The sequence below is a fragment of the Cyrtonyx montezumae genome, unplaced genomic scaffold (assembly GCF_038088225.1).
Source record: "Cyrtonyx montezumae isolate F1298 unplaced genomic scaffold, pur_monq_1.0 scaffold_14, whole genome shotgun sequence".
In the NCBI taxonomy this organism is placed as follows: Eukaryota; Metazoa; Chordata; class Aves; order Galliformes; family Odontophoridae; genus Cyrtonyx; species Cyrtonyx montezumae.
This window is the reverse complement of record NW_027071870.1, coordinates 6,484,613-6,497,359: the sequence shown is the minus strand read 5'-3', so window position 1 is coordinate 6,497,359 and position 12,747 is coordinate 6,484,613. Positions and strand designations below refer to the sequence as shown.

At 35.0% G+C, this 12,747-nt stretch overlaps 1 protein-coding gene across 1 annotated transcript in view; it reads right to left on the bottom strand.

The window, feature by feature from the left end:
- MALRD1 (MAM and LDL receptor class A domain containing 1) overlaps window positions 1-12,747 on the bottom strand; it is a 210,036-nt gene that overhangs the window by 46,554 nt on the left and 150,735 nt on the right. Inside the window, exon 32 of the mRNA XM_065731331.1 lies at window positions 10,642-10,843. Coding sequence (XP_065587403.1) covers window positions 10,642-10,843 — 202 coding nt within the window. The remainder of the gene's footprint in view (window positions 1-10,641; window positions 10,844-12,747) is intronic.

Below are 12,747 nucleotides of genomic sequence, written 5' to 3'. Positions count from 1 at the left end.
TGTTACAGATAGGGAAAGACCAACCAATGTCACAACATCTGAAAAAGATGATAGTTTTCCTGTTGATGGCCTGAAGCAGAGCAGATCAAGTTCAAAAGTTCATAGTGGGTTTTAGGTTGCCTTTGGAGAAGGTGCAAGCATTACACTCTAGCCTCAGGAGTCAAATGGATTTTGCATTAATTTGCTACTTTTAATCCACTGGGCATCACGATCTGATTGTGGCTTTGTTTTTAAAATACTTCCATCATAAATATCAATAGCATTTGGTTCAAAGTCAAGCTGTTACTACATTCAAACAAAATGGATATATGATATTAGTTTATGATCTGGTCACTTGCAAAACAGTTACAAGGAAGAAGTGCTAAAATTCTATGTAACCTTGACCATTATTAGCTTCAATCTTTGATCTTCACGTTGATTCACTGCACATCCAATAATCATAGCTCTATGCTTCATACAAAACAATATTCCTGACATCATTTATATGGTCAGTGATGTTGATTTTTGTCATGCTGTCAGAAAACATGTATACAATACATTGGTCAAAAAACAGTAATGGATTTTGACACGGTGAAAATAATAATCTACTTTTTTTTTTCTTTTGTTTTACTTGCTTGTATTCAGAATTAAATCACAAATCTACTAATGACATACTTTTTAAAAGGATTGAAAAGATCGCACTTATGGATACGTTGCTACAAACTTGTTACTCTCAAAAAATGACTTTCATTACTTCCACATTTGTTTGTATATAAGGTCATGATTCTGCCATGATATCATGGAAATATATGGAAAGTCACTGGGAGAATATATTTATTTCTGCATTGACAAAAACTTGCAGTATTAAAAATAGAGTCAATCTTTATTAAAAATGAATCCTTTTGCACTTATAGTTTGCTCTTGGAAAAAAAAAAGTTGTTAAATAACATTATTTTACTTCTGTTACTTCTACCCCTTTTCCTTGTAATACCTATGAGGTACTTAAGCTGTGAAAATGACTTATCCTGCAGTGAATTCCACTAAGGGATGCACTTCTATAGTTGTATAGTATAGTTTTGACTTGTCTACGTTTTCACATAGTGGAAATTAACCCCACACAATTTCTTAGGAAATTGCAATTAAAATTGAACCTACATGGTTAATACATTTGCCTTTCCTATTGTTACTTGTTGAAGGAAAAGTAGCATTTATAGCACATTTGTGAAGATTTTAAACTCACTTTCATTCCCCTCACCCCCTATATCTAACATATTAATGATATGTTTGCTAGTAAATAGTTGTCTGATTTTGTTCTGACATAAAATTTGAAATCTATTCTTAAATTCAGTAATACTTAAATGTATTGCTATGAGTCTTGCATGTTAAACTGCCTTCAGGCTTTTGTAGCACTGATCATTTCAGCCTTATGGTTTCAATCTAAGAAAGTGCTTATGCATGCACATGATCCTATTCTAAATTCAGTAGTTAAGCAAATGCTTGAGTGCTTTAATAAATCAGGGATTATTTCTTTTTTCTATCACGATTCCCAATTGTTGTTAGAAAATAATGCATAGAAACAAGTTCTTCCTGACTTGCATACAGATCATTTTAGAGTGAAAGGAAGTCACCAAGAGCAGTGAAGATGTTTCCAATTTATGACTGAGGTAAAGTCAAGGGGAAGGTTAACCAGAGGTCTTGTTAACTCTGCTTTATGTTTTCAATACTTAATAAAAATTGAAAGCAATACCCTGAAATTAGCAAAATTATTTTAGACCAGAACCATAAATAAGATGTCAAATGCCTTAAGAATATCACCTTGCTTAAGAGCTCAGATTAAATGTAATTTAGTTCATATCTGCTTGGTTTCAGGTGCAATATAAAGATTGTGTTCTGGACAGCATTTCTTAAACGATTATGATTTCCATGACCTGCAAAATCTACTCCTTGGCTCAATCTAGTTTCTTTACATATACATCTTAGGCTATATTTTTTTCTTAATTATACATTAACTGTGTCTGCTAAAAATGTTTGGAAATTTATAAAACATTAATTTGTATATATCTAACCATTAAAACTGACTAATTGGAATATGCAAATTAATAATATCAAACTGAAAAGAAATCACAAGCAACACATCATTAATGCAAAACAAATTACTTAGATGGAAAGCTACTATGTAATTATTTATATTAGGCTCATCATTGCAGTATGTACTGCTGGTATATTTCATTCTTAACAGTGGCAGTATTCATCCTGTTTCCTTGCTGCTCAAGAGAATTAAACTAAAATGTTAAAATGTTAACACTGCAATGTGGTTTACAGGGAAAAATGAGCTGGTGGTAATGTAATAAATATCCTCCATGGTCACGAGTTGCACAAGGGTGTACTCACCCATCTCAGCCTTAGAATCTAATTGTAAACTTCTGTACATATTCAAATACTATACCCAATCTACAGATATACATGATGTTTGTGTAAATAGTAGAAACTAAAATATGGCCTTTTTTTAAAGTGCAAATTGGGTATTCATCTGTGGATTATCAGCAATTTCAGTCATTTAAAATCTTTACATTCAACAATTGCCTAACCCTAGCATGCCAGAAAAACATTTCCCTCGCCTTTCTCCAAGTATGGAAAAAATATTTCCAACTCAGCACTCATCTTCTGAGTGTTGAGTGGCTCTCATTTTCAGACAACGTTCAGGAGTGGAAGAGATATCATACAGGTTACCTTTTCTAAAAATCAATATCTATTTGGACCTATTTAAGGATTTGGAAATAAATCTACCGACAATGACAAGCTGCAACCCCTGCAGCTTCCTTCTAACAAAACCTTGCCATCCAAGCCCAGTACAGTGAGATGGATACAAAAAGTAAAAATCTGATACCAAATTTTTTATGTACAGCTTTATAAAGTGCAATAACTATAGCATCATATTCCTGTATATCATTGTTGTAACTTAAAATAGGTGCTTTTAGGGATGTTTTTATTCCAATGTGTTAGTCGTCAAAACATCTGTTATACTACATAGAGTTCAGGAACTGATGACTTGGAAATATGGAACATATACTGTGTGAAAAGTCTTCGATGAGTGAAGTGCTCATGGTCTGCAACATTTGTACAATGTGGATTTATTTTAAAAAAGTATGACGTTTTAAGAAGAGTTTTGTAGGCAGATGAAGGTTTTCTACGTGCAGATGCTTTGTTGCACAGTTCTTTTTCTCATCCATGGCATGTGACTGGGCACACAGCATTGAGCCTGATTCCTAACAGCACTCCAGACTTCACCACGTGGCACATGAGTCCAGCCACTGAAAATAGTGTAGCCTCTGTTACCCAAAGGTAGTACAGTCAAGGAATAATAAGAATGCTTATCTTACATGAAATGAGATCTCTATTCTATACATTTCTTTTCTGCCTAGCTTGTTCAGATACCAAGATTTCTGGCGCAGAGTAGATCTCCATAAATACTTATGCATCACCTATGACAGTGAATTCTAATTAAGACTGGTAGCCATTGGCATTTAAATCAACACCAGAAAGCATGAAATAATGTTACCACATGCTATAACACAGCATTAGTTCCGTTGTATCAGAGCTTGCTTTAAAGTCAATTTAGGTAAATGGGAAGACTTATTGATTTTAATGGGCCTGCATCAGGCCCTTGAGAACTAACAACCTCTCTGATACATTTGCATAAGTAATTTACCTACTAAATCTAACAAAATCTGGGGACCTATTAACCGGAGCTAAAAAAGTCATAAATAAACTCCTCCAATAGTTTCCATTAGATGAGAGTCTAAATTAATTAGACGTCCAATCCAGCACATTAATGAAGTTGAAATCAGTGGTAATCTTCACTTTCACTTCAGTGCACTTGGATCAGAGCATAAAATCAGCCCATTCAGTGTCTACAGGGAAATAACCTTGTGTAAAACAATTCATTGCACTGAACTTATTCAAATACTTCTACAGGATATCTGTGAGTGTTTATCTGGCTCCGTAAAGCTTCTAATAAAAAATAAAATATTATTGTCAAAGCTTGTAAAAAAAAAAAAAAGAAAGAAAAGGGGGATGGAAGAGGAAATGGATTGAATCTAGGTAGTTAAATATTTAATTCTCTCACTCTCTCTCTTGAGAATACAGAAGTATAGGGAAGGGTACTGGAAAGAATTCCAGAAACTCAAATCCAGAATTAACAAAATCAGAACTTATCCCAGCAATATCATAGCTCACAATAGTTTTCTATGTTTTTTGCTAACTCTTTTATTTCTCAGATTAATTTATAATGAAAGGTAGTTTGTACACATCCCAATTTAGCAACATCTGAGAGGAGCATCCTGGTAAGATCTGCCTAATTTGATAAATCTCACCTTGTGATTTAGTCTTGTTGTTAAAAGTTAAGTCATATCTAATAAATAATCTGGGAACTTTCTTTTCTCCAATATAGTATCATGAAAATATTTTTTTCCTAAATGATTTTGCTATCCCACTAAGAAAATATATTGATTTGTTTCAACAAAGTTAGCATGGTAAAGTATCATCTCTGTGATTTATTTTTTTTTTCTTTTTTGGTGTAAACAAATAGGTTTCAGAGGCTCATTATTAATGAGGCAATTCTAATCCAGACTTTAATTTCCCAAGAGGCATCTGGCTTCAATCAGATTTCAACATTCTGTGCTCAGGGACATTGAAAGGCAGAGAGAAACTAAATGTTTTAGGCCAATATATTATATTTATTTATACATAATATAACTCCATTTAAGATTTGACAATGATTATGCTAGTGTATGCAGTCTGTATCGTACTAGAAATATTCTGTTTTCCTTCCTGTGAAATCAGCAAAACTTGTGGCTTCACTGCCAGGTATGTGGCTGAAATACACGGAAGTATCTCTCTGAGGTGCTATATGATGCATCGTTATTATTTGTATTTATTTATTTATTTATTTATTGCAGAAATGTCCTATCTCTGCAAAGCAAAGAGGATCCAAACCACATTCTGATATGTTTCAGGAGAATCTAACTAGAAAAACTATTCACAAACATCCCCAAGCCCTCTATCACTTCTTTGTTTCCTTCTTCCCTTCCTTTGTTTATAGAGGCAGACTTCCTATGAATCATATCTTGCCCTTGAGAAAGGAGACTCCCTGAGCTTTCAACTTGTTTAACTACAAGCATGAGCAGACAAGCTAACAATGACTCTCCTGGCTCTACAACTTAGAGAATTCAGAGTTAAGTGTCCTCTACAGAGCTTTTCCCCATGATCTGATGTTGTAGAATGTGCATCTCAACCACTTAACCATTCCAGTACCTCTCATGTGCAGATGCAGGGACCAGTTTCAGAGATAGATCATTGAATCCCTATAAGCCTTTGTCAGAATAGCTCTGCTTTGCTGCAGAATTTTCCCATTATCATTTCACACACTCACACATACATACATAGAACCTTCAGTAAAACTCCTTTTTGGGTTGTTAGAGGTATGAAATTATGCCTTTCTTACAAGAACTGGTGAGAAGAGACCTTTGTAAAGTCTCAGAGTATATAGAATTATTGCTAGACAGACACATTCTAGGCTGTCTGATTATTTGGCTAGTTTAACCTATAACACGTTTGCTGGTCTGACAGTTAGAGACAGGTACCAGAGAAAGATATGGTGTGTATATATATACATATGTTTTTTTTTTTTTCAAGATCCTCTATTTTTTAACACTGAAAGGCAAGGTTTTGTATATTTCCAGTTTTATGCTCAAAAATATAGGAATTATTTTATTTAACTCTCCTTTTAGTTGTTAGGTAGACATAATTATGCAACAAGAAGTAAGTATGGAAGTAATCATCAAATATTTTTTAAAATATTTAGGCCTAAAAGTTGTAAATTTCATCAAGCAGAAAATTATTCTGCATTCAATTGTGTATAATATTCAGTTGTGAATAATGTGCATGAAGTAAACTAAAGTTCAATTACCTCTCATCAATTTTTTTTCTGTACTGAAAAAAAGCTGAGGGTCTCATGATTGAAATATGATCTGATGTTGTTGTATATAAACATGGAGATCTTGTTAGGAAGCAAATACAAGTCCATTGCAGGAAGTGCAGAGTAAGGTTTATAGACAATCTGGATTCATAAAGTGTGTTCTTCAATCTATGTTGAAGAGAAATGTATAAATAATTATTAGACAGGATTTTTTGATGTTAGCATTTTCAGGTATATGTGTCTTTGCTTGGTTGTTTCTAATCTGAAACAAGGGACAAAGTTTCAGAAAAATGACTGATCATCATTTTCTGAAAATTAAATATGTTTAAGATATATAAAGCACCTAAAATTATGGTAGCTCAGACATGACTGATTTTTAAATTTCTAGCCAGCAACGATTAGCTCATTATTCTCATACATATATTTGTGTGTTTTGTTTGTTTGTATGACTCTTTATGCCATCTTTTCTTTAGGAGGATAGTTTTTGTAGTCACTATTATTTTTCTAGGTTTAATGAAGTCTTAGGAACAATCTGTATTCTTCTGTGTTTTGATTATGAACATTCATTTGAGATGTTTTTAACAGTTTCTGTTGAAAAGATGTCTGTGGTAAAGTCCATTTCCTTTCAGCTTGAAAGAGAAAATGCTATGTAGTTCCTGCCCTTTGGGATCATCTCCTCTTTACTCTTGTAGGTAAACATGGACATTAGGCAAGGCCTAATTCTTCTTTTGTTTGGAGGTCAGTGGAAATTATTTTTGTTCTGAAGGACCTTCAGGACTAGGTCTGTCAGACTCACATCTACTGTGACACCTGAAACTACAATATGGAGAAGACTTGAAGAAATTCTATCAGAGAGAAGAGTGACTCATCAATATTTAAATACTACTTTTATAGGTTTCAAGGCCTACATGAGAAAACACTGAACAGCTATTCCGCTTGTGAAGATAAACTTAGATAAGGGCAAGCATCAGGATATATTCTGTTTGTACTAAAAAATTGCTGGTGTTAAAATGGGAAATTAAATTTTCAAGGGAAAAAGTACTAGCACTATACAGAAACCAAGTATAGTTTGGTAAGACTGAGTCAGAAATGGCTGGCAATGGGGAAAGCATCACTGGAATGAGTGCTCTCCCAGGCATCCATAAGTGGGCACTACTGAAGGTATGTTATACTACATGGACCTTTTTCTTGCCACGGCTAATCTGAAATTCTAAGAGTATCTCTCCTAAACTTTGTGATTTTTATCTCTTTCTTTGTCATGGAACATCTCTGCAATATTAGCTCCTCTGGGAAGTCAGAAAGATCATCTGTAGGAGTAAATTATCTGTAGAGAAAAAGCACAGAGATTTGTGCAATTCTACCATTATCAGATGACACAGAGGCAACGTACCCTATCTGTGTTTACATTAAGGAGGGGCTAGCAGGGCTACTTGAGAATGCCACCACATGACAGGTTGCAGCAGCAGTCAGTGATGACTGCAGCGAGGTGTACCTTCTACCAATAGACAATCTTCATAAGCACAAATAATTTTTGCTTGGGTGATCTCTGGAATAGAGTAGTGATGGGAATTATAAAAACCATACACTATATCAGCAGAAAAGAGTGGTGTTTGAAATGTGGTAAGACTATTAGCAGTTAATTCTGAATCAAGTTAGAATCTGTGCCACTGGCAGCTGGCACTGCAGCTTTCTCCATGCATGAGCATCAGCTAGAAGTTACTTCTGTAGTAAGCCGGGGAGTAGTTTGATCACCCTTTGTTCAAAGATTCAGAAATATTCTTGGATGTGACGAAACTCTCCTGGATAATGAGGGCTGACTACTTAAAAGCAAATAAAAATCTCAGCTGAATTAGAGCTGCTGGTAATGCTTTATTGCTTAGAGCTCCCAACCAGATAAATTGTGATTGCTTCTGTTTAGAACATGTTGCCTCAGGAAGCCCAAAGTAATTAAAGAACAGCTGAAAAATAATAAAGCAGTGAGAGGAGAAAATATTCAGGAGCAAAGTTATCTTCTGAAAGAAATAACATTACAGAAAACCTGTACTGCAGATATACACACTCTTCTTTGAGCTAAGTCTTTGAATAAACACGAGGAGCGAAAATCAAAGCAGACCTGGAAGTGTAGTAGGTAAACTTTTCTGGTTGTTTTTTTTTTTTTCTCCATTAAAGCAAAATATTCTTGCTCAAGTATCTGCAAGAATGGCATACTGAGCTTTCCCTTTACAGTGATTTCATACTACTTGCAGGTAATATTTTCAAATTTCACTGTCTTGACTTTTAAGTTATCAGTGAAAAATAGCATTTTGTCCTGAGCAGCTACTCTTCTTAGGCTTTTGATTAAAATGTCCAGTTCAATTCTTCCTCATAAATAACTAAGGTTTATTTAATTATGCAGTTTTTCTGAAGTTTTTTTGCCTCTTTGCAAGCACAGACTGGGCATATGTAGCCTAGAGTGCAGACTAGGGTAGGACTTTCCATAAAACAATACAAAACTATTAGAGAAACAGGAAATCAGAATACATGTAAGTAATAATATCTTGAAATTATTTCTGATCTGTGGAGGAGATGATACATCAAGACACAAACTTAACAGGAAATTGTATTTGATTTCCTTTGAAATGGGGGAGAAATACACAGCTGGGACAACAGAAAAATTGACACTAACACTGGAGGATGGATAGTAGAAAGAACTGGCACAATTGTCAGGGTGCATATAATACAGTTGTGGATTGGTTGGTGGAGGTAGAGTATGTGTGGAAAATATGGAATTAGGATGCCTGAAAGTGCATGACAGGCAGAGTCAGGAGCTGAAGTTGGATTAATGGAATTTGGAATTGTGGAAGCATTAGGAGAATGAGTCTAGGATATGTAATGTAAGCTATGGGTTACATATGGAGGTATAGAGAAAATGCCATAAGGATAGAAGGCTTTGGACTGAAATGAGTGGAAGATGATTTTCAGCAGAGTATGGAAAAGAGATATAATGTGACAAGAACTAAAAACTATGACAAAATCATCCTTCAACCAATGTTTTGCTAATGATGTTTTTCCAGTTATGAAATACTAATCCTTTTATCTGAATCATAGAGTCACAGAATCACGAAGATTGGAAAAGACCTACAAGATCATCCACTCCAACTGTTTTTCCTATCAACAATAGTTCTCTGTAAACCATGTTTCTCAACACAGTGTCTGAACATTCCTTGAACACCTCCAGGGTTGGTGACTCCACCACCTCCAGGGCAGCCCATTGCAGCACCTGATCACTCTTTTGGAAAAGTAGTATTTCCTAACATCCAGTCTGAATCTCTCCTGGTGCAACTTGAAGCCATTCCCTCTAATCCTATCACTAGTTACACGAGAGAAGAGGCTGACCCCCAGCTCACTGCAACCTCCTTCAGGTAGAGAACAATAAGATCTCTCTCCCTGAGCCTCCTCTTCTCCAGGCTGAACAATCCCAGCTCCCTCCGGCCTGTGCTCCTGACCCCTGACCAGCTACATTGCCCTTCAGATATGCTCCAGAGCCTCATCATCTTTCTTGAAGGTGAAGGTCCCAAAACTACTTGAGGTGCAGCCTCACCACTGCTGAGTACATAGGTACAACAAATTCCCTGCTCCTGCTGGCAATGCTAATGCAAGCCATTGGCCTTCTTGGCCAATTGGGCACACTGCTGGCTGATGTTCAGCCAAGCCTTGATCAATACCCCCAGCTCCGTTTCCTTTATAGTCTTCCAGTCAATCTGCCACAAGCCTGTAATGTTGCCTGGCGTTGGAATACATACTTGTTCATAATAAATTACCAAAGTTCCATAAAAATTAGAAATTTGATTTATATACATTATTGGAATAAAAAACAAGGACTTCTTGTTAATTCAAGGATCTAAAATATATCATTTCAAATTTTCTCTCTCTATTGTGGTATTTTAGACATGAAAATGGCTAAATATATCTTAAGGGATAATTTAAAAAGGTTATTAACATGACAAGAGTAGAGCAAGCACTTGCTTATGTATGCTGTTTGCAGTTCATTATAATACATTACAAAACAGTATTTTCCTTAGCCTACTGGCTTGAAAATCATTCTTTTTTTTTTTTTTTTTCAGATGGAGCTCAAGTAAGTGCCACCTGCTTGAATGCATATTTCACTTCAAGTTTTAATCTCTGTGGGGTTAGTTCTCAAAGAAGCTGCTTAATCATCAAAATTAACAAAACAGTGCTTTGAATAGATTCAAAACTAATTCATACACAGTATGAATAATAAGAGCAGTATAGATTTCTATTTATTCAAGAACATTTTTATAACATCTGCACTGGAATCTGTTTAGCTATAATCTTTCCCAGTTGCTCCTTATGAATGAAGATCTACAAAGCAATCTTAGAATATGGAATGATTTATATACTAATCAGAACCTCTATTTGCACATATATTTTAATATTTTTCCCCAACAATTTATCATATATGGAATTTAATTTGCTGAGAAAATCACCGACTTTCTTACAGAATACATATGGCTTTATAAGGTATTAGAATTTAACCCATTTTCTTTACAGTTTGATTCACTTAGTTTGTGTTGCAGAAGCCAGATCATATGTATTGGAGATGTTAAACAAAATATGCAATACCACAGTTTTCCTCTTCACTCTGAAAATAGAGCAGTATTGTTAATATTTTTGCAGTAACATACCTCCATCCATACATTCTGGGGTGAAAGAAATGTCATCAAGAGCAAATTCTGTGGGTTTACTCTGCCCCACTTCAACTTCAAAGGCAACTCTGAAAGGAGTATTACTGGAGAGGACCACATTTGCATACATCCATTTGTTTTCTTCGTTTTTGCTAGAAGACCACATGAGCATATCCATTCCATGTTCTTCAACTGAGTATACCTGTTGACCAAGAAGTCCAAGAGATGTAATTGACTCAGTGCTGAAGAAGAGACAGAAGAACATGGCTAGCCAGACTAATACAGCCTTCTTGGTGACCAAAAAAAAATTAACTACTTTTGCTCATTCTAACTCAGCTGCAAGTAAAAAGCTACTATGAAAACAAAAATAAAAAGAATTGCTAATAGAATCACTACTTAGAAAACCTACAGACTGCCTATTATAGAAGCTGAGGAGTAAAGACCCAACCCAAATTTCGTCTTAACACTGAAGAAAAGATTCATGAGCTATTCTTTCATTTCTAAAAAGCGACCCTCTTAAAGTTGTTAGTCTGGGTGAAGACTTTAGAGACATAGATGATAGGGTCAGTATTCAACTTTGAAGCCTCTAGTTTGGTACAATTTATACTACGTTTCATCGTAAATTAACCCAAACATACTTAGCAACAATAAAAATAAAATAAAGAAAATCAGTGAAAGAAATAGGAATGACAAATACATTCACAAGTAAACACCTGGTGAATTAATGTCATGTACAGGACTCTGGAAATTACGTAAGTAGCTGCATTTCTCACTCACATGCTCAAAATCTTCATATATTTAAAATAGGGTCATAAATAATGAAAAAAATGGAGCAATGAAAGTCAGCATATTCCAACCATTTCAGCTGATATTTCTTTAGAAGACTGGAAATTTAAATTGTTATTCTCATCTCCTTACTTTCAACAGCATCATTCTCTTAAGTTGTTCATATAGTTATTCATTAGTTGACCTGGTGGTTCATGTTCCCTTTTCAGCATTCCACAATGGAACTTGAAAAGCAATAACTGCAGATGAAGTCAGGACTATGTTACAACATCTGTGTGTATCACAGGGACCATTCACTGTTTTACCAGTCATGAAATCTCATTACATTAAATCTTAGAATACACAGCAGTGTTAGTGTGCTTTTAACTATTACTGTGTCATACAGGTGTCACGCAGCCGCATTTTCTATTTCTTGAAGGCTAATACTGAGCTAATATTGCTTCTGGTACACCTAATGGAAAAGTTTCACAGATGAACAAATAGCTGTTATGGGAAGAATCAAACAATTCTGAAGGCAATACTAGAGTCTCTTATAATTGGACATTTGAAGGGTGTCTCACGGTTTAAAATCAGATGTTTGTGTGCTTTATCATCAGGTTGGTAGGAAAGGTTTTTCAAAGCTTGCTAGCTGCTTGAGCAGTTCTTTCTATGTACAGAGAAAATACGTCATGTCCACATGGAGACTGATCTCAAGTGGAATGCAGACTGCTGTGTACACACAAGCCAGGCTAGCAGTTCACACTCAATATGAGAAATAAATTCATGCCGAAATCTGCTCTAAATGTGCAGTGGGCCTAGGGGGCAGCAAGTCAAACCAGGACTAGAAAATACATTTTGATGACATCTGCTTCTGCCTGCATGGATGCAAGGTTAATTTCATACCTTTTATATTTCATTTCTTTGAGATATACATTAGATTTAACACATAGCGAGGGCATGCAATTATGTAACTATTATGGTTAGATTATATGTCATGTTAATATTTGTGACTGTCTCCTGTTACATTTAAACCTGATATATGGTTTGTCATAATAAGAATATGAGCAAATGGACTGATTTTAATATAAATCTCTGAACTGGTACATAGGAAATCTCAGATGAACTCCCACCTCTATTCTACTTTTCATGTACGCTCGGGGAAATACTTAATTCCCACTTTCTATTGCTGTGTTCCTGAAATAATTTACTTCACTTCCTTGAGTTTTTATCTGTTCACTAATTAATCAAGAAAGTGGCTATCTTTTTTGTATGCCTCTTAAAAGTTTCAGCTGAAATTTCTGAAAAAAATATGTAATTTAAAATATATAGTAAATCAGAAAA